Below are 23,544 nucleotides of genomic sequence, written 5' to 3' on the forward strand. Positions count from 1 at the left end.
TTCCTCTCAAATGCTATTGTGTGTGTGTTTTTTTTCTCTGTAGGACTTGGCCTTTACCCTGGAAGAGAGACAGCAATTGAACATTCATGGATTGTTGCCACCTTCCTTCATCAGTCAGGAGATCCAGGTTCTTAGAGTAGTAAAAAATTTTGAGCGTCTGAACTCTGACTTTGACAGGTAACACGTTGCTGAAGGTGGTTTTTATATTTCTCTTATACAGTTGCCTAGTTTATTTTTTATTGGGTGAGAAAATGAAAACATTTAATGATTTGGAAAGGGTAACCAACTTTGAGGACAATTTGCCTGTAAACAATGATGTTTTTTAAAAATTTACTCTCTCTAAGAACATTTGAATGAAATAAAAATTTGCTTTGTAAACTGTATGCTCAGACAGACCATGTTTATCATATGATACCATAAAAGTAAATGATCAGGAAATGCCTTCCTAAATGGAACAAAACAGATTAGAGTGAGTTTTAGTCAAACTTTACGTATATTGTAGGTGAAAGCACACTTTTCCAGCCTCCAGTCTTTGTTCCAACACGGTTGGAAGTTTAGGTCACTTACTTTGTGTAGTGTATTCAGTTTCTGTATTTGCACAGAGATAAAGATAATATTTTTCCCTACCTTTGGGATTAGATAACCTTAGATTGAAATTCTGGCTCTATCTCACTAGCAGTAGATCCTTGAGCAAACCACTACAGGCCCTGCCATGGTGACTGTAACTGCTTTGCTGTCTGCTTTTGACTCCACTCTTTCTTACTAAGATACTAAGCCTTTGTAGACCTTAGTTTTTTTTTTCATCAATGGATTAGAGAGAACAATAGCTATTTGAAAACATTGTTGTGAGGGTTAAAAGAAGTAGCCAACTCAATGTCAAATAAGTATTGGTATTAACCAGGGTTCTCCAAAGAAACAGAGCTGATAGGATGTGTGTGTATGTGTGTGTGTGTAAATGAAAATGTAAATACAAATGGATAGAGAGAGAGAGAAAGAAGGAGAGGGAGAAGGCTTGTTAAATCCAAAATCTTCAGGTAGGTTGTCAGGCCAAAGACTGAAGGAAGAGTTGCAGTTGAGTCCAAAGGCAGTGTGCTGGCAAAATTTATTTTTGCTGGACAGGAGGTCTGTCTGTGCTATTAAGGCCTTCAGCCATTTGGAAGAGGCCCACCTGCATTTTGGAGGGTAATCTGATTTATTTAAGTCCACCAATTTAGATGTTAATCTCATCCAAAAACACCTGTGCAGAAACATCCAGAATAGTGTTTGACCAAATGTTGATACACCATGTTTGTTATGGACCAAATGCTTGTGTCCCCTTGCAAATTCATATGTTGAAATCTAATCCCCAGTGTGATGTTATTTGGAAGTGAGGACTTTGGACGATGATTAGGTCATAAAAATGGCACCCTCATGAAATGGGATTAGTACTCTAAAAAGAAGAGGCCAGAGTACCAACCAAAAAAGCCCAGGATCAGATGGATTCATAGCTGAATTCTACCAGAAATATAAGCAGGAGCTGGTACCATTCATTCTGAAACTGTTCAAAACAATCGAAAAGGAGGGACTCCTCCCTAACTCATTTTATGAAGCCAGCATCATCCTGATACCAAAACTGGGAAGAGACACAACAAAAGAGAAAACGTCAGGCCAATATTCCTGATGAAAGTCTATGTGAAAATCCTCAATAAAATACTTGCAAACCGAAACCAGCAGCACATCAAAAAACTTATCTACCAAAATCAAGTCGGCTTCATCCCTGGGATCCAAGGCTGGTTCAACATATGCAAGTCAGTAAACATAGTCCATCACATGAACGGAACCAATGACAAAACTCACATGATTATTTCAATAGATGCAGAAAAGGCCTTTGATAAAATTAAACATCCCTTCATGTTAAAAACTCTCAATAAACTAGGTACTGATGAAACACATCTCAAAATAATTAAGAGCTGTTTATGACAGACCCACAGCCAATATCATACTGAGTGGGCAAAAGCTGAAAGCATTCCTTTTGAAAACCAGTGTAAGGCAAGGATGCCCTCTCCATCACTCCTGTTCAACATAGTATTGGAAGTTCTGGCCAGGGCAATCAGGCAAGAGAAAGAAATAAAGTGTATTCAATTAGGAAGAGAGGAAGTCAAATAGTCTCTTTTTGCAGATGACATGATTTTATACTTAGAAAACCCCATCCTCTCAGCCCAAAAACCCCTTGAACTGATAAGCAACTTCAGCAAAGTCTCAGGATACCAAATCAACGTGCAAAAATCACAAGCATTCCTTTACACCAACAATAGACAAGCAGAGAGCTAAATCATGAATGAACTTCCATTCACAATTGCTACAAAGAGAATAAAATACCCAGGAATACAGCTAACAAGGGATGTGAAGGACCTCTTCAAGGAGAACTACAAACCGCTGCTCAAGGAAATGAGGGAACACAAACAAATGGAAGTACATTCCATGCTCATGGATAGGAAGAATCAATATTGTGAAAATGGCTGTACTGCCCAAAGTAATTTATAGATTCAGTGCTATACCCATCAAGCTACCATTGACTTTCTACACAGAATTAGAAAAAACTGCTTCAAATTTCATATGGAACCAAAAAAGAGCCCACATTGCCAAGACAATTATAAGCAAACAGAACAAAGCTGGAAGCATCATGCTACCTGACTTCAAACTATACAAGGCAACAGTAACCAAAACAACATGGTACTGGTACCAAAACAGATATATAGACCAATGGAACAGAACAGAGGCCTCAGAAATAACTCCATATATCTACAGCCATCTGATCTTTGACAAACCTGACAAAAGCAAGAAATGGGGAAAGGATTCCCTATTTAATAAATAATGTTGGGAAAACTGGCTAGTCATATGCAGAAAACTGAAACTGGACTCCTTCCTTACACATTATACAAAAATTAACTCAAGATGAATTAATGACTTAAATGTAAGACCTAAAACCATAAAAACCTTGGAAGAAAACCTAGGCAATACCATTCAGGACATAGGCATGGGCAAGGACTTCATGACTAAAACACCAAAAGCAATGGCAACAAAAGTCAAAATTCACAAATGAGATCTAATTAAACCAGAGAGCTTAGAGCTTTTGCACAGCAAAAGAAACTGTCATTGGAGTGAACAGGCACCCTACAGAATGGGAGAAAATTTTTGCAATCTATCAATCTGACAAAAGGCTAATATCCAGAATCTACAAAGAACTTAAACAAAATTACAAGCAAAAAACAACTCCATCAACAAGTGGGCAAAGGATATGAACAGACACTTCTCAAAAGAGGACATTTATGATGCCAATAAACATATGAAAAAAAAAATCATCATCACTGGTCATTAGAGAAATGCAAATCAAAGCCACAGTGAGATACCATCTCATGCCAGTTAGAATGGCGATCCTTAAAAAGTCAGGAAACAACAGATGCTGGAGAGGATGTGGAGAAACAGGAATGTTTATACATTGTTGATGGGAGTGTAAATAAGTTCAACCATTGTGGAAGACAGTGTGGCAATTCCTCAAGGATCTAGAACCAGAAATACCATTTGCTCCAGCAATCCAATTACTGGGTATATACCCAAAGGATTATAAATCATTCTACTATAAAGACACATGCACACATATGTTTATTGCAGCAATGTTTGCAATAGCAAAGACTTGGAACCAATACAAATGCCCATCAGTGATAGACTGGATAAAGAAAATGCTGCACATATACATCATGGAATACTATGCAGCCATAAAAAAAGGGTGAGTTCATGTCCTTTGCAGGGACATAGATGAAGCTGGAAACCATCATTCTCAGCAAACTAACACAAGAACAGAAAACCAAACATCGCATGTTCTCACTCACAAGTGGGAGTTGAACAATGACAACACCTGAATGCAGGGAGGGGAACATCGCACACTGGTGCCTGTATGGGGTTGGGGGTTAGGGGAGGGATAGTATGATGGGAGGGTAGACGATGGGTTGATGAGTGCAGCAAACCACCATAGCATGTGTATACCTATGTAACAAACCTGCGCGTTCTTCACATGTATCCTGGAACTTAAAGTATAATACAAAAAAAATGTGGACAAAGGATATGAACAGACATTTCTCAAAAGAAGACATTTAAGCAGCCAACAAACATGAAAAACAAACTCATCATCACTGGTCATTAGAGAAATGCAAATCAAAACCACAGTGAAATACCATCTGACACCACTTAGAATGGCGATCATTAAAAAGTCAGGAAACAACAGATGCTGAAGAGGATGTGGAGAAACAGGAATGTTTTTACATTGTTGGTGGGAGAATAAATTAGTTCAACCACTGTGGAAGACAGTGTGGCAATTCCTCAAGGATCTAGAACCAGAAACACCATTTGACCCAGCAATCCCATTACTGGGTATATACCCAAAGGATTATAAATCATTTTACTATAAAGACACATGCACATGTATGTTTATTGCAGCACTGTTCGCAATAGTAAAGACTTGGAATCAATACAAATGCCCATCAGTGATAGACTAGATAAAGGAAATGTTGCACATATACACCATGGAATACTATGCAGCCATAAAAAAGGGTGAGTTCATGTCCTTTGCAGGGACATAGGTGAAGCTGGAAACCATCATTCTCAGCAAACTATCGCAAGCACAGAAAACAAACATCGCATGTTCTCACTCACAAGTGAGAGCTGAACAATGACAACACCTGGACACAGGGAGGGGAACATCACACACGCATGCCTATGTGGGGGTGGGGGGCTAGGGGAGGGATAGCATGATGGGAGGGCAGATGATGGGTTGATGGGTTCAGCAAACCACTGTGGCATGTGTATACCTATGTAACAAACCTGTACATTCTGCACGTGTATAATACAAGAAAAAAAAAGCGGACAAAGGATATGAGCAGACACTTCTCAACAGAAGACATGCAGCCAAGAAACATGAAAAAAAATTCATCATCACTGATCATCAGAGAAATGCAAATCAAAACCACAATGAAATATCATCCTATACCACTTAGAATGGTGATCACTAAAAAATCAGGAAACAATAGATGCTGGTGAGGCTGTGGAGAAAGAGGAATGCTTTTACATTGTTGGTGGGATTATAAATTAGTTCAACCATTGTGGAAGACAGTGTGGCAATTCCTCAAGGATCTAGGACCAGAAACACCATTTGACCCAGCAATCCCATTACTGGTTATGTACCCAAATAATTATAGATCATTCTACTACAAAGACACATGCACACGTATGTTTACTGCAGCACTATAACCATTAGCAAATACATGAAACCAACCCAAATGCCCATCAATGATAGACTGAATGAAGGAAATGTGGCACATATACACCATAGAATGCTATGCAGCCATAAAAAAGAATGAGTTAATGTCCTTTGCAGGGACATGGATAAGCTGGAAACTATCATCCTCAGCAAACTAACAGAGGAACAGAAAACTAAACATCACATGTTCTCACTCATAAGTGGGAACTGAACAATGAGAACACATAGACACAGGGAGGGAAACATCACACACCAGTGCCTGTCACGGGATGGGGGAAAGTAGAGGGAGAGCATTTGGATAAATACCTAATGCATGCCGGGCTTAAAACCTAGATGACAGTTGATAGGTGCAGCAAACCCATGGCATATGTATACCAATGTAACAAACCTCACATTCTGCACATGTATCCCAGAACTTACAGTACAATAAAAACTTTTTAAAAAAAGAGGCCTAGGAAAGCTGCCTTTCCCTTTCCCTTATGTGAGGATGCAGTGAGAAGGTGCTGTCTATGTGGACTGGGTCCTAATCAGGCTCAGAATTTGCTGGCACCTTGATCTTGAACTTGCCGGCCTACAAAACTATGAGAAATCAATTTCTATTGTTCATAAGCTACCTAGTCTATGGTATTTTTGTCATAGCAAAATGAATGGACTATGACACCACCCATAGGCATCTCCTCAAATCATACTTAATCTTTGAATAAAGGCAATAACAAAGTCCATACCTCCAGCTAACACAATACAACTGTCTTGCGTACAACCAGAAATGCACCAACCCTATCCTCAAAAGAAGATGCCAAATCCTTGGATGATATTTACTCTCGTCGATATTCCTTAACTTAAACACTATGATGTAATATTAGTAGTATTTAAATATTATGATGCAGAGTCGGTATATCTTATGTTATCAGATAAGGTGATAAGAGAAGGCAGAAAATTATATTTTCTGAAATTTGCATATGGATTTTTGCTTATGTATGTATACGTACATATTATTAGCAAAACAAGGAAGAAATACTTATGGCAATTACAGTCTTCTTTTTCTTTAGTTGATCACATGGTCATAGCTGGTATTTATAACTACCTTTTTCCATGACCCAATCCATATCCCCTTTGCCCTCAGCAAGTATCTCAGCTGATTGTGGTTCTTTACCTGCTGAGGGTGACTCAAACCTTCAATCCTGAATGGTCTGGCCCATTAGTAATCCTGCTTGAATTGGATTGTTGTTTTCATTAGCTTTAATCACAGGGCATGGTAATACTAAGAGCTACCCTAAGGGATCACCTGTATTTCAGACATACTTTCTCTCGCCTCCACTGTAGCGTAACAGTTTAGTTTCCTCTTGGTAGTCAGGATCATTTTTTCCTAGCCAGCACAGTAACTCCTTTCTTGGCCTGTTAATTCAGAGGCATGTGGTGCTCAAAGTGGCCAGGTGGAGTCTTAATCTCCTGTTCAATGGGTTTATTATTGTGTTTCTTGATGGAAACGTTCTTCCCTTTGGAATGAAGACCGCTAGATCAGCAGAGCACAAAGTCACAGGGGCAGAAAGGAGAAATTTTGCTAGTGTGACACTAGGGTTGTTAGAATTTCCATTCCCATTTCCACCCCTTGATTCCTAGACCTATGAATCCTGGCTATGAGAAAAACAGCACCATTTTTTGGACACTGATTGAGAGCACATACAGCCTCCTGGAGAACCTTGCCTCAGCTCTGCAAGGTATTGCCGCTTTGCTCGTACTGTAACTGAGTCTTCAAAAGTACATTCCACTGTTCTGTCAAGCCAGTTGCTTCAGATTGTTGGTAAACATTAAAACTAGTGAGTTTCATGAGCATGGGCTCATTCCCCACACTTCATTTGCTATAAAGTGACTTCCTTGATCAGAAGCAATGCTGTGTGGAATACCATGATGGTAGATATGGCATTTTGTAAGTCCATGAGTAGTAGCTTTGGCAGGAGCATTGCATACAGGGAAAGCATATTTAGATAGAAAGTAAGGGTCTATTCCAGGAAAAAAAAGTTGTCCTTCCCATAATGGAAGCTGTTGAGTGTAATGAACTTGCCACCAGGTAGCTAGCTGGCTGATTACCCTGGAGAATGGTGCCACATCTGGGAATCAGTGTTAGTCTCTGCTGCAGATTGAACACTCAGAAGTGGCTATAATAGCCAGGTTGGCCTTGGTGAGTGAAAGTCCATGTTGCTGAGACTATACATAACCTCTATCCCTGCAACCATGACCACTTTGTTCGTGAACCCAGTGGATGTGGTGGGGTGGCTGGGCAAAGAGGCTGACTCAGTTTGTCCAATGTGTATATAGTTGCTTCTTTCTAAACTCCTTCACAACCTTCTCTTTCATTTGTTCCATAACATCTTCCTTTAGCTGCTTGTGTCCTTACTGTATATTCTTTTCCTGGGCCGTTTATCAGCTACCTGCTAAGAGCTGGTGACCTTCATATATTTGCTACAGAGTCTTCCTCAATATATATTGAACATCAACTCAGTGTCAGGTATTCTTTTAGATATTGGGGTTATAGGCAATGATCTCTGAGCTCATGAAATTTACATAAATTATTTAAATTATTATTTTATTTTAGTCATTTTTATTTATTTATTTTTTGAGATAGAGTCTCACTCTGTCACCCAGATTGGAGTGCAGTGGCACCACCCTGGATCACTGCAAGCTCCGCCTCCCAGGTTCACACCATTCTCCTGCCTCAGCCTCCTGAGTAGCTGGGACTATGGGTGCACGCTGCCACACCCAGCTAATTTTTTTGTACCTTTTTTTTTTTTTAGTAGAGATGGGGTTTCACCATGTTAGCCAGAATGGTCTCAATCTCCTGACCTCATGATCCGCCCGCCTTGGCTTCCCAAAGTGCTGGGATTACAGGTGTGAGCCACTGTGCCCGGCCAAAATTATTATTATTTTGAGAGAGGGTCTCACTCTATTGCCCAGGCTGCAGCGCACTGACGTGACCATAACTCACTGTGGCCTCAACGTCCTAGGCTCAAACAGTTCTCCTGCCTCACCCTTCCTAGTAGCTAGGACTATAGGCATGCACCACCATGCCTAGCTTATTTTTAAATATAAATTATTAAATTTCATAAATAGTAATACAAATTGGTAAATTATAAAATATGACAGAAAATGGCTAGTGTCTTGGGATGGGGGAAGTAAAGGTAGAGTAGGGTAAGAGGAGCTGAGAATGCTGAGGGTAGGTATGGCCAGTTTGCATTGTTGAATTGGGTGATAAGGGTAGCCTCTATTGAGAAGGTGAGTTTTGAGCAAATAATCAAAGGTGGTAGAGCAGTTAGCCATGAAGAAATCTGAGGAACAGCGTTTTGTAGCTGGCATGTTCAAGAATCAGCAGGGAGACTTGTGTCTAGAGCAGAATCAGCTAGGGAAAGAATGGTAAATTGGGAAAGGAAGTTAGCGAGGTAATGGGCGATGGATTAGGTATGGCTTTGTAGCCTACTAAAGACTTCTGCTATACTATGAGTGAAAAGGGTAGGCTTTTGAGGTTTTTGACCAGAAGAGCCATATGATCTAAGCTATAATTTCAGAAAGACTGGCTGCAATGTTGAGAATAGAATGTAGGCTGGGACAGCTTTTAGGAGACTGTTATAATAATCCAGGCAAGAGATGATGGTGATTTAGATCTAGGGTGGTAGCAATGAGGGTACCCAGATTTTGGGTATATTTTGAAAGTAAAGCCAACACAATTTCTTCATGTATTTCACATGAGTAATAGAAAGCTTTCAGAGAAGAGGAGTGTGTTAGTCTGTTCTTGCATTGCTATAAAGAAATACCTGAGGCTGGGTTATTTATAAAGAAAGGCGGTTTAATTGACTCATGGCTCAGCAGGTTGTACAAACATGGCACCAATTATTTGATGCCTGGGTGGGGCCTCAGGAAGCTTACAATCATGGTGGAAACAGGAGCAAGACAGGAGGGAAGTGCCAACCAAATCTCACATCAACTCAGAGCAAGAACTCATCACCAAGGGATTGGTGCTAAGCCATTCATGAGGGACCCACCCCCATGATGCAAATACCCACCAGGACCCATCTCCAACACTGGGGATTACATTTTAACATGAGATTTGGAAGGGACAAACACCCAAACCATATCAAGGAGAAAACAGTGAAGAAACAGAAAAGGAATGACCAGAGATAGGAGGAAAACCATGAGAATATGATAGATTGGAAGTCAAGGAAAGAAAGTGTATTGAGCCCTAAGGAATATCTCTTTTGTCAAATGTTCTGATAGGTAGGGTGAGGTCTGAGAATGGACCATTGATTTAGCATTGGTAATTTCCACATTGCCAAATTAATTTTATCATGTCTGAAGTTAAACTCTTTGTCTTCCATATGTTTATTTTCTGGGTTATGTCTATCTAATTGCCCAAACATTAGAATCCATGCATCTCTTACTCAGAATTCTGTGCATTTTCAACTATTCTAGGGAATGAAAGTCAATTCAAAAAGGCTGGTAAGATTGTTGAGTAGTTTTGCAAGATTCTTTTAAGTTGAACTGAGCAGTTTAAGTTTTATTCTATAAACTATTGAAGGTTACAGATAACATGAAAAGGTTTATATTTACAAAGATAACTCTGGGTCGGAAATGACTCTAGAAAGAAAAAGGCCATAAGACACAGACACAAAGAAAAGTTTCTTGAACTTCCCTACCTTAGTTATTTTTAGGATGAGTGTTACCTTCTCTCATTTCCTGTATGTCATTTCCCTTGGTTATTCAATACTGCAAGTCAAAGGATGAAATCTTTCTATTAACTTAGTTAATATTAAATTAAATCTACAGTGATATTTTCATCTTTTTAAAAATAGGGATAAAGTCTCTTCAAGTATTAAATAAAACTGTGCTATTTCAGCAATGATTTTAATGTTTACATGATATTAATTAAGTTTATGGTTCTTTATTCTTTGAGATATTTAAGAATATTTCTTGTCTGGGTGTGGTGGCTCACGCCTGTAATCCTAGCAATTTGGGAGGCCGAGGCAGGCAGAGCACTTGAGGTCAGGAGTTCAAGACCAGCCTGGCCAACATATTGAAACTCTGTGTCTACTAAAAATACAAAAAAAATTAGCCGGGCTTGGTGGTGTGCACCTGTAGTCCCAGCTACTTGGGAGGCTGAGGCAGGAGAAAATGCTTGAACCAGGGAGACAGAGGTTGCAGTAAGCCGAGATCATGCCACTGCACTCCAGCCTGGGTGACAGAGCGAGACTCTGTCTCAAAAAAAAAAAAATCAGCCGTGTGTGGTGGCGCGCTTGTAATCCTAGCTACTCAGAAGATGGGTTTTCACCATGTTGGCCAGGCTGGTCTTGAACTCCTGACCTCGTTATCGACCTGCCTCTACCTCCCAAAGTGCTGGGATTACGGGCGTGAGCCACCATGCCCAGTCATTTTTGTATTTTTAGTAGAGACAAACGGGGTTTCACCATGTTGGCCAGGCTGGTCTTGAACTCCTGACTTCGTGATCCACCCACCTCGACCTTCCAAGGTGCTGGGATTACAGGCATGAGCTACTGAGCCTGGCCGAGATTCTGTCTTAAAGAAAAAGAAAATAATATTTCCTAAGTCTTTTTTAATCAGATGTTTTCTATGTAACCTAAATGTACTTTATACTTGGTTGAAAATATTTAATTAGATTTCTAAGTAGCTATTTCATGACTTTATGGGATGTAGATCTAATTATGCCCAATTTTTATAGGTATCTTCTCTTAATGGATCTCCAAGATAGAAATGAAAAACTCTTTTATAAAGTGCTAACGTCTGACGTTGAGAAATTCATGCCTATTGTTTATACTCCCACTGTGGGTCTGGCTTGCCAACAATATAGTTTGGTGTTTCGGAAGCCAAGGTATGTCAACTTTTATTTTAAATGCAACTTGTATCTTTATTTATTTTTGTAAGTTTTTTTGCAGTAATTTAAAATTTGTTATTATTTTAAATTTGACAATAAAATTGCATATATTTATGATGTACAGAGGATGTTTTGAAACACGTATACATTGTGAAATGGTAAAATCAAACTCATTAGCATATGTATTATTTCACATTCATACCATTCATTTGTGGTGAGTATGCTAAAATCTTAGCAGTTTTCACATATGTAGTAAATTATCCTTAGCAATAGTTACTGTGTGGTACAATAGATGTCTTGAACTCATTCCTCCTGTTTAACTGAAATTTTGTATCCTTTTCACCAGCATTTCCCTAATCCTGCAACCCTCTCCCCGCACCTTTCTCCTATCCTCTGGTAACCCATTCTTCTCTCTGCTGCTATGATGTTGACTATTTTTAGGTTCCACATACAAGATCATGTGGTGTTTGTCTTTCTGTGTCTGGCTTATTTCACTTAAGAGAATATCCTAAAGGTTCGCCATATTGTTGCAATAACAGAATTTCTTTCTTCTTTAAAGCTGAGTGGTATCCTAGTGTGTGTATGTACCACATTTTCTTTATTCATTCATCTGTTGATGGACTCTTACCTTGATCCCATATCTTGGCCATTGTGAATAATGCTGTAGTGAACATGGGAGTACAGATATCTCCTAGACATACTGATTTCATTTCCTTTGGATGCGTACCCAGTAGTGTTATTACTAGATCATATGGTAGCTCTATTCTTAATTGTTTGAGGAGCTTCCATACTGTTTTCCATAATAGATTTACTAGTGTGCATTCCCACTGAACAGTGAATAAGAGTTTCCTTTCCTCAGGTTCCTCGCCAATACTTATTGTTCATCTTTTTGATAATAGCCATTCTAACAAGTGTGAGGTGATATCTCACTGTGCTTTTAATTTCAATTTCTCTGATAATTAGTGATGTTGAGCAACTTTTCATATACCTGTAGGTCATTTGTATATCCTGTTTTGAGAACTGTCTATTCTGGTAGTTTGCTCATTTTAAAAACAGGTTATTTGTTTTCTTGTTATTGAGTTATTTGAGTTCCTTATATATTTTGAATTAATACCTTATGAGATGTATGGTTCACACATATTCTCTCCTATTTCATAGGTTGTCTCTTCACTCTGTTGACTGACTGTAGTGCTTTTTAGTTTATTACAATTCCATTTGTCTGTTTTTGCTTTTGCCTTTGCCACTGGGGTCGTATCTAAAAACATCACTGCCCAGACCAGTATCATGAGGCTTTTCCCCTAAATTTTCTTGTAGTAGTTTTATAGTTTCAAGTCTTACGTTTTTCTTTACCTATTGAGTTGACTTAAAAAAAAATATATATGGTGTGAAGTAAGGGTCTAATTTCATTCTTCTGGCATTTGGAAAACCAGTTTTCCCATCACCATTTAATGAAGAGACTTTCTCCATTTCACTTTTGTAAAAAATCAGTTGACTGTAAATTCGTGGATTTATTTCTGGGCTCTCAATTCTGCTCTCTATTCTCTTTCATTCTGGGCTCTCTATTCTCTTTCATTGGTCTGTATGTTTGTTTTTATACTGGTACCATGCCGTTGTGATTACCATAACTTACAGTATATTTTGAAATCAGGTAGTAAGATACCTCTAGGTTTGTTCTTTTTGCCTAAGATTGCTTTGGATATTTGGGGTCTTTTGTGGTTCATATGAATTTTTTGATTTTTTTTTTATATTTCTGTGGAAAAAATGTCATTGGAACTCTGATAGGGATTGTACTGAAACTGTAGATCTCTTTGGGTAGTATGGTCATTTTAACAATATTAGTTCTGCCAATCCATGAAATGGAATATCTTTCCATTTATTTGTGTCTTCTTAAATTTTTTTCATCATGTTTTATAGTTTTCTGCATACAGATATTTCATGTCTTTGGTTAAATTTACTCTTAAGTATTTTGTTTTTTTGGTGGCTATCGTTATTATTATTATTGTCTTGAGACAGTCTTACTCTGTCTGGAGTGTAGTGACATGATCTTGGCTCACTGCAACCTTTGCCTCCTGGGTTCAGGTGATTCTCATGGCTCAGCCTCCTGAGCAGCTGGGATTACAGGTGCTCACCACCACATCCAACTACTTTTTGTATTTTTAATAAAGATAGGGTTTCACCATGTTGGCCAGGCTGGTCTCAAACTGTTGGCCTCAAGTGATCCACCCGCCTCAGCCTCCCAAAGTGCCGGGATTACAGGCATGAGCCACTACACCCAGCCCTGGTAGCTATTATTAATGGGATTGCTTTTTTGATATTTTTGGATAGTTTATAGTTAGTGTATTAGAAACATTGCTGACTTTTATATGTTGATTTTGTATCATGGAACTTTCCTGAATTTATTAGTTGTTACAGTTTTTTGTTGGAGTTTTTAGGGATTTCTACATTGTCCGCAAACGGAGACCATTTAACTTCTTCCTTTCTAATATGGATGCCTTTTTTTTTTTTCCTTTGCTTGGCTAATTGCTCCGGCTAGGACTTCCAGTACCAAATTTTCTCTCTAGATTTAAGATTTGGCCAGGCGCAGTGACTCATACCTGTAATCCCAGCACTTTGGGAGGCTGAGGCGGGCGGATCACGAGGTCAAGAGGTCAAGACCATCCTGGCCAACATGGTGAAACTCCATCTCTACTAAAAATACAAAAATTAGCTGGGCATGGTGGCATGTGCCTGTAGTCCCAGCTACTCGGGAGGCTGAGGGAGGAGAATCGCTTGAACTTGAGAAGTGGGGTTGCAGTGAGTCGAGATTGCGCCACTGCACTCTAGCCTGGCAACAGAGCAAGACTATCTCAAAAAAATAAATAAATAAAAAATAAGATAATAGAAAGTATTTCCAAATCAATTTGGGTTCCCTTTTACAGATAGTAAATGAATTTCTTTTTTGTTTTGAAAGAAAGTGATTGGCTGGGCATGGTGACTCATACCTGTAATTCCAGAACTTTGGGAGGCTGAGGCAGGCAGATCACCTGAAGTCAGGAGTTTGAGACCAGCCTGGCCAACATGGTGAAACCCCATCTTTACTAAAAATACAAAAATTGCTGAGCGTGCTGGTGGTCACCTGTAATTCCAGATACTACGGAGTCTGAGGTAGGAGAATTGCTTGAATCCAGGAGGCAGAAGCTTCAGTGAGCTGAGATTGCTACTGCACTCCTGGATGACAGAGTGAGACTCCGTCTCAAAAAAAAAAAAAAAGTAATATTGATCATAATTAAGCTTGCCTTTGATTTGCTAATTACCCCTATTATATATACTTTTACAGGTTAAAACAAAGATTCCAAATTTTTCTGAAATGAGAATATTACTTTCTAAATTAAGTCAAAATTAAATGATCTTAAAGGAGCTCTTTTGTTCTTTCCCTTAAATGAAATAGTAGTCACCTTTGAGATGCCTAAAATATAGAACACAATTTTTCTAGCACTGCTTATTCATTATATTAGTTTCAATACTTTTTGAAACAAGAAACATTTGAAATAAATAAATATTAATACTTTTAACAACAGCAACAACAAAAGTTCAAGTTGAATATGTTTTTGCTACTTTTGGCTTTGAATTTAAAGATAAAAAAGAAATGTTTAAAGTATATACCACAAACACAAAAGCTATTGAAAGTACTGTCCTTAAAAGGGATATTTCAGAGGTATTATCTGAAAGCAATATTGAATGTGGATGTCATGTAGCTGTATTGATATAGTGGTAATATTTATCATACTGTGCTTCATTACCCTTTGTATAAAGAAAAGAGTTGGACACATCATCCGTTTGTATAAAGAGAATAATTAGACAAGTATCTATAGATCTAAATGACATTAAATTTTTTCTATTGATACATATTAGGTATACATATTTTGGGGATATATGTGATAATTTAATACATTCATATAATTTGTGAAGATCAAATCAGTGTAATTGGGATATCTATCACCTTAAATATTTATCTTTTCCTTGTGCTGGAAAAATTCAGATTATCTTCTTCTAGCTGTTTTGAAATATACAATAGGTCTTATTTCTTCCATCAATCTGCATACTAAACTACATTAATAGCACATATCCATGTTATGTTTATATAATAGTTACATTAACAGTGACTAATTTTTTTTCATGGAAGAACAGGAGTTAGAATTTACTGTTAATTGTATTGCAAAGTAATTGTTTTCTGGATATATAAGCATATTATTTTAAATATACAAATGATTAGATATTCATATTGAAAAAATAATGAAACAAATATTCAGAAGGAAGAAACTTAAAAATGCCTAATGTCATCATACCAAAAAACCCTGACAGACACAATACATACTATTTTCCTTATAGATGAAGGAATCATACTATATAAACTATTTCTTGCCTTACTATAGGCAAGAACCTACAGTATTTTCCTTATAGATGAAGGGATCATACTATATAAACTATTTCTTGCCTTACTCTCTTCTCTGAGTAATGTATCATAAACGTCTGTGTATGTCCAAAGATATATTTCTATGTAAAGAATCTTAATATGAGCATAATAAAAAGCTGTTTTAAATTCAAGGATGTTTATTGAAATTCTGTTTCTGTGAGATACTAAGTACTAACAATGATAAGAAATGCAGAAGAGCTTGAATCAAACAAAGTATTTGGGTTGAAGTCGATAGAAATCTCAATAGCAACAAGTTTTTTTTTTTTTTTTTTTTTTTGGCTAAGCACAGGGGATTTTATTGATGGTGCATGACAAGGTGGGGCTCCCTCAGCTCCTCCCTTTTAGGGGGTCTGCATGGAAACTGTGAGGAGGGGAGATTCTCAGTGTGGTGGGGGACTGAGTATGGCAGGGACTCCCCAGCAGTGAGGGCCGCTCTCTTCCCGTCGTGCTCTCACTGGGGCTGGTGGTCTGGGGGTCTTACTTCTTGGAAGCCATGTGGGCAGAGGTCCACCACCCTGTTGCTGCAGCCAAATTCACTGTTATACCAGGAAATGAGCTTGACAAAGTGGTCGTTGAGGGCAATGCCAACCCCCACATCGAAGGTGGAAGAGTGGATGTCACTGTTGAAGTTGGAGGAGACAACCTGGTGCTCAGTGTAGCCCAGGATGCCTTTGAGGGGGCCCTCTGATGCCTGCTTCACCACCTGCTTGACGTCATCATATTTGGCAGGTTTTTCCGGATGGCAGGTCAGGTCCACCAATGACGTGTTGGCAGTGGGGACACGGAAGGTCATGCCAGTGAGCTTCCCGTTTAGCTCAGGGATGACCTTGCCCACAGCCTTGGCAGCACCATTAGAGGTAGGGATGATATTCTGGAGGGCCCTGTGGCTGTCATGCCACAGTTTCCCATAGGAGTCATCCAAAGTCTTCTGGGTGGCAGCGATGTTGTGGACTGTGGTCATGAGTCCTTCCACGATACCAAAGTTGTCATGGATGCCCTTGGCCAGGGGCAATAAGCAGTTGGTGGTGCAGGAGGCATTGCTGACGATCTTGATCTATTGTCATATTTCTCATGGTTCACACCCATCACGAACACGGGGGCATCAGCAGAGGGTGCAGAGGTGATGACCGTTTTGGCTCCTCCCTGCAAGTGAGCCCCAGCTTCTTCATGGTGGCGAAGACGCCGGTGGACTCAGTGCCAGTATCACCCCATTTGATTTTGGAGGGATCTTCCTCCTGGAAGATAGTGATGGGATTTCTGTTGATGACAAGCTTCCCGTTCTCAGCCTTGACAGTGCCATGGAATTTGCCATGGGTGGAATTATACTGGAACATGTAGACGGTGTTGTTCAGGTCAATGAAGGGGTCATTGATGGCGACAATATCGACTTTACCAGAGTTTAAAGCAGCCCTAGTGACCAGGCACCCAATATGACCAAATCCGTTGACTCCAGTCTTCACCTTCACCATGGTGTCTCAGGGATGCAGCTGGCAGTGCACGAGAAGATTCAGCTGTCTGTCGAATGGGAGGAGCAGAGAGCCGCAGCAAGTATTTTTTGAGAACTTTTACTATATTAGATGGTTTTCTCAGGCTTAGGATACTTTGGTGTGCATATATTCCAAAAGAAGAAGAGACAAACATATAAAATAAATAAATTGTCTAGAATGTTTGAAGGTGATAAGTGTTATGGAGAAAGAGAACAGGAAAAGGGGGATCAGGAGTGTCAGTTGCTTTGCAGGAGGCAGTTGTAATTTTACATAGAGTGGACAATGTAGGTCTCATTGGAAGATGATATTGGGGGAGTTAGGGAGGAAGTCACAAAGATAGGAGTGGAAACATGCCAGATGGAAGGAACAGCCAATGCCAAGGCCCTCAGTGAGAATATGCCTGGAGACCAGGAGCAGCATGGAGACCACTGTGTCTGAAGTGAAGTGAGAGAGAGGGAGAGTAGGAGATGAGTTAACAGAGGTAGGTCAATGAGCGGGTGTAGGTCTTAGGGCTTCCTGTAGGCTCTTTGGAAGAACATTGGCTTTTACTGTTAGCTAAATGAAAAGCCGTAAATGGTCTTATGCAGTTACATGACGTGATCTAATATTTTTAAAAAGAACATTCTGGTTGCTGTGTTGAGAATAGATTAAAGCAAAAGAAGAATCAGGGACCCTTGTTAGGAGACTATTCCAGTAAACCCAGTGAGAGATGATAGTGGCTCAGATTAGGAGGGTAATAATGGAATTAGGGGTAAGTTTTAAATTCCAAATTCTGGATAAAAATATAGACAGTCACAGGGACTTTCTACTGGACTGAAAGCTTCCTAGAGTAGTGATTGAAAGTATGGGCTCTGGAGTAGGTAGCCTATTTTCACTTACTGGTTTTGCCTCTTGTTGTAGCCTGGTATAAGGTATTTAACTTTTCTGTGCTTCAGTTTCCTCATTTGTAAATTGGGAGTAATACTATAGTCTGCCACATCTTATCCATACTTTTAAATTCCAAAACTTTGAAAATCAAGACAGTAAAAAAATCTCATTTGGGACAAAACCTGATCTTACCTGAAATCATTGGCAGCAGTACCAAAGACTATGTATAGTCTTATAAGTCTAAGTCCAGCAGTAAACTGGATTTATAAGACTATAATAGTCTATCTCATTTACTATCATTTGTTTTTCTGTAGAAATACTAATGTATTTGATTATGGGGGCTTTCTTAGAAATAAATATGTTTACATATATATAAACTTATATAAGTACTTTTTTATGTATGTATATATGTATATATATAGAGAGAGATGGGTGACTGGGGAAGGGGAGAGGAAGAAATGGGGAAGAGGGTAGAGGTAGGAAAGCATTTGTGGCAAAATGTGTATAAATGTTGAATCTAGGTGGAAGTATTTATTGTATTATTCTTTCAAATTTTCTGTAATATTTGAAATTTAAGTAAGGAATGCTTTACTACCAGAGAAAGCAAAGTTTCTAAGTCCATTTCTGTATGACCTCTTCATGACAGTTTTCTGTCATATTGCAATTTAGTATGTATATTTTATTGAATGTTTGATGATTTTGAAGTTTTCCAGTAAAATAATTATGGCTTCTCCTATAATTATAAAAAAATCCTATTTGAAATTGTGTTATGTGGCATAAATTTAAGTGTTGTATTTAATTAGAAAGGGAATTGTGGATGTGTGAATGCTGTGAATGATGGATCTTCCATTAGCATATAGATGAATTTTATTTTTAAGCCAAAATGGAAAAATGTCTAGTAAACCTTATCTACTACAACAGCAGGTATTTTAAGACATTCAGAAAGTGAAGAGGAGAATTATACCCCTAATTCTATTAATACTTACCGTGTATGGTTTTGGTGGTGGCACTTAGGAACATAGTGAAAATTAAGGGTTAATAGTACTTCAAGTACTGAGCTTAACATAGTTAAAAACATATATCTTTTGATCACACTTTTAAGTATATGTCTTAATGCTGTGATACTTTTCTGTGGATAGATTTTTTTTTATTTTGAATATGGCATTAAAATCTGGGTAGGTATCCAAAATAAATTCTTGTATGACTAACACTATTTCCATTTTTTTTCTAAATGACTGCTGGGATATTCATTTATTGGTTTTGTGGGGAATTTATTTTCTTTTTGGCATAGATACTTTGTGTGGGTTTTTCAGATGTCATAGATAATCATTTTTAAGAATATTTTTGGGCTTGCTTGGATTGTCTTGTTCCCATGTGCCCAAATCATTTTAATTCTTGCAGAATTTCCATTATTTGGTAGTGCAGTCTGCTTATGTCAGTGTGCCTAATTGTGGTTAGTTTGTATATAGAGGTGTGATTTTTGGAAGCTAGAGACAATTTTTTTTTTTAATTTTTGCAGACTGCTGAGCTTCCTATGTTACTTAAGTTACCTGTATGTTGTGAAACTTTTTTTAAAGAAAAGTTTTGTGCAAATTGATAATGCAGCTATATGTAATGGATAGGTAAAGCAGATTCATATAATTTCTTTGGAAATATTTCTACCTACTGTATTTTTACACTGCATTTTCTAAGATTTATCTCCCTCTCTTTTGAGTTCTGATTAGCTACATATTATTATACCATGTATTTGGCAATTATTCATGTTCCTACTTTTGATATTTCTAATGTTCTATCAAAATATGCTTGATCTCTTTTTGTCTCAACTAGATTGTAAGATTCTAGAGAAAAGGGATCATATTTTATAAATTATTCTTGTATTTCTCATGCTATTTAGATTTAATGCCTGGTTGGTGTTCAATTAATATATGTTGTTTGCTATCTCAGAGAAATTGTAACGTAGAATTACTTTATTCATTCACTTACACAGAAAAAAATGTAAAGTATTCATATATTCTTTATTTCTCCTACTGTTTAAGCATATTATTCTGGCAGACAAATTCTCATAAATAATAGATATTAAAGAAATTGGACACACTCTAAGGAATCAGACTGTGAGGACATGAAATATTATTATTATTGTTTTACTTTTGAGAAGGAGTCTTACTCTGTCACCCAGGCTGGAGTGAAGTGGCATAGTCTCAGCTCACTGCAACCTCTGTTTCCTGGATTCAAGTGATTCTCCTGCTTCAGCCTCCCAAGTATAGGATTACAGGCATGCGCCACCATGCCCAGCTATTTTTTTGTACTTTTTTTAGCAGAGACAGAGTTTCACCGTGTTGCCCAGGCTGGTCTCAAACTTCTGGGCTCAAAAGATCCACCCGTCTCGGCCTTCCAAAGTGCTGGGATTACCACCATACCTGGCCTCATTCACTCATCCGTGTACAGGGCACCACTGATTTGATTTTGGCAAACAGAATGGGCTAAAACAACAGTTTGCTGGGGATAGTCTTCTTTAAAAAAGCATTTTCCAGAGTTTGATTAGATCAGTACTTTTGGTTCACCAAAAAGTTATGATGAAAAAAGTATTCAGTGCTCAAATTAATTGGAGAAAAACGGAATTAAATGAAATCAAACAGGATTCTTTACAGCAAAGTTTCTCAGACTAATAACCTATTTTGTGAGTTTTTTGGATGGTGAGAATTAGATTTAATAAAGTAGTATATATAGCCTAATTATTGGTACAAAGTAGATATTCTCAAATGGTGGTTATTGTTGCTGGTATTATTTTAACTCTCGGGTTTCTTGATGATCAAATAGATTATGGTATCATGTACCAAATTTCAGAATATTGGAATATTTGAGAGAGATAGAAAGTTCATTTGGGGGGCCAGATGTAGTGGTGCATGCCTGTAATCCCAATACTTTGAGGGGCCAAGGTAGACGGATCAGTTTAGTTTAAGAGTTCAAGATCAACCTGGACAACATGGTGAAACCCCGTATTTTTTGATGTGGTGGTGCGTGCTATAGTCCAGCTACTCAGGAGGCTGAGGTGGGAGGATTGCTTGGGCCTGGGATGTTGAGGCTGCAGTGAGCTGTGATTACACCACTGCACTCTTTCTAGCCTGTGGGGTAGAATGAGATCCTGTGAAAAGAAAGAGAGAGAGAGAGAGAGAGAGAGAGAGCAGGAGGGAGGGAGGGGAGGGCAGGGGAGGGGAGAGTTGAGTTTATTTTTGGGACATGCTAAATTTTAAATGTCTTTTGGACTTCCAAGTAGAAGGGCCTAATAGTCAATTAAATATATGGACCTGGAACTTAGTAGATGATGTACTGAAAACATCCTAACATTTTAACTTGCATATTATATATGCTGCGCGAATGGTATCTGTTTCGAGTTTGGCAATGTCACAGATTATCAACAAGACTAATTGTTAAAAAGATTTAGTCAATAAGATGTTCTATTATGCTGCTATATGACTTCATAGAAGATTCTTTGAAAAATGCATAAAAGGAAATATTAAAATCAGCCAAAACAAAATATTAAAATATTTTTTCTACATTTAATAATACATTTTTATACTTTTTTCCTTTAGAATCCCAAAAGGACTTGAAGTAGAGTATTCATTATTTAAATTGTGGGGACTAAGCTTACATATTATTACTTAATATGTAATTTCATATGAGGAAGTATGTCTAGTATGCCATCATGACCATGATTAGAAATGGAGATATATACAAATATGAGAGTCTAAATAATGTTTACTTATATGGAAACATATAGTTTCTGCAGATGTATAGCCAATAGTGTTGTCTCATATGATGAGGGTGTCAGTTTTAATTGATATTTGATTTGTGAAATAGCAGCAAGAAAAGAAGCTTAAAAAGAATAAATGTAGAAAGAAACCTTCCCAAATCTAATATTCCTTTAACCAAAAAATGTTCTCATTTTATAGTACAGATTATAAGTATGCTATCAAAGGAGAGATTAATGGAATGAAACTTTCATATTGTTCTTGCTTTATAAATTTTCTCTAGTTTTAAATCTACCTGGCTTTTTTCGTATATCTATTGTAATATACTATATAGTATGGTAATTTTCCTTGATTAAGCTATAAGTACTTCAATAACTCATTGATTGTAAAATGAGTCTAAGTTTTTTATGGAAAAGAAACATGGTTTCACAGCCAGTTTTAATAACTGCAAATTAAAATTCTAATGTTTGAAATAAGACTGTGGCGCTGTCTTAGTCAATTTGGGCTGCTGTAATACACTACCATAAACTGGGTACTTTAACAGTGACAGAAATGCATTTCTCACAGTTCTGGGGAGGCTGGGAAGTCTGAAAGCAGGGTGTCAGCATGGTTGTGTTCCAGTAAGGACCCTCTTCTGGGTAGCAGACTGCCAGCTTCCTGTCGTTTCCTCACGTTGCGGAAAGCGGAGAGCTCTCTGGAGTCCCTTTTATAAAGGGCACTAATGATATGACCTAAATCACCTCCCAAAGGCCCCATCTCCTAATACCATCATATTGGGGAGTCAGGATTTCAAAATACATTAATTTGGGGGGACACATTCAGTCTGTTGCAGGAACTTTCAATGGTTTAATGCTATTCTACTTGTTATTTGACAATTATAATGTAAACTGTCAGGTGATTCAGTACCCAGAGGTTAGTAGACGTGCCTTGCTGTCCTAGGTCCTCATACTCTGAGATAGGTGGAGCTAGCCTTTTTTCATGGACCAGAACGGAAGTTTCTGGGAAGAGGTGAGAGGTGGTCCTAAACCTTTAGGTAGTCTGGGATACTAAAGCTGCCCGGGTGAACCAGAACTATTCTTAATTGGTTTGCCTTTTTAAAATTGAACTACTTTAGAATCTTTAGAAATGTCTAGGAAACTTTTGAGAACCAGGAAATATTTTTGGCTTATAGTTCTGGTTTAGTATGTGACTTTTATTTTTTACTGTGTTATAATTGTTTGCATTTCTAGAAGTTCTCTTAAACATCAAATAGTTGATGTTTAAGAGGGCAGCTAGCTTTTAATGCTTCCAGAAAAGTGACCATTTTAATGTTAAATATTAATAACATTTTCACTATTTATCTATGGTAATAAGCCTTTGATTTTGATTTATACTTATTCTGTAATATTATTTTGTCCATTTATCTCATTTCCCTTGAAACTGGCTTAACCCTACTTTAAGGTATGAGAAAAAGAAATATTTGGTGTAATTTTTTTCAAAGATGTGAAACAAGTCAGATGGAATGTCTAGACTAGTTCAAGTCTTAACTGTTACCTCAGTTGATTTTGTGGTTAAAGATAATTATTTATTAACAATTGATTTTTATTTATTATAGAGATATAGGTGATTTCTTAAATTATGAATTTAAACTAATTATTTTTTCCAAGCAGAATAAAAGTTACTTTTATGAAAAAGTATATATGACTTGTGCTAAATAGGAGTGAGGTAGAGTATCCTATATCTTAAGTACTGGAAATTCAGCGAGTGCCCAGTAGTAGTTTAAAATATGAAACTATCTTCTTTCCTAAGCATTGCCTTAATGAGGAAATATTTGGAGA

General features: G+C 37.8%; 1 protein-coding gene and 1 pseudogene across 2 annotated transcripts in view; one reads left to right on the plus strand and one right to left on the minus strand.

Moving 5' to 3' along the window:
• Positions 1 to 23,544, plus strand: part of ME1 (malic enzyme 1) — a 216,267-nt gene that overhangs the window by 30,518 nt on the left and 162,205 nt on the right. For both annotated transcript variants that reach the window (XM_033235546.1, XM_033235547.1), the window contains exons 2-3: positions 44 to 177; positions 11,019 to 11,168. In XM_033235546.1, coding sequence (XP_033091437.1) covers positions 44 to 177; positions 11,019 to 11,168 — 284 coding nt within the window. The remainder of the gene's footprint in view (positions 1 to 43; positions 178 to 11,018; positions 11,169 to 23,544) is intronic.
• LOC117097563 lies at positions 16,022 to 17,174 on the minus strand (annotated as a pseudogene).

The sequence above is a fragment of the Trachypithecus francoisi genome, unplaced genomic scaffold (genome assembly GCF_009764315.1).
Source record: "Trachypithecus francoisi isolate TF-2019V2 unplaced genomic scaffold, Tfra_2.0 Lachesis_group15, whole genome shotgun sequence".
NCBI lineage: Eukaryota > Metazoa > Chordata > Mammalia > Primates > Cercopithecidae > Trachypithecus > Trachypithecus francoisi.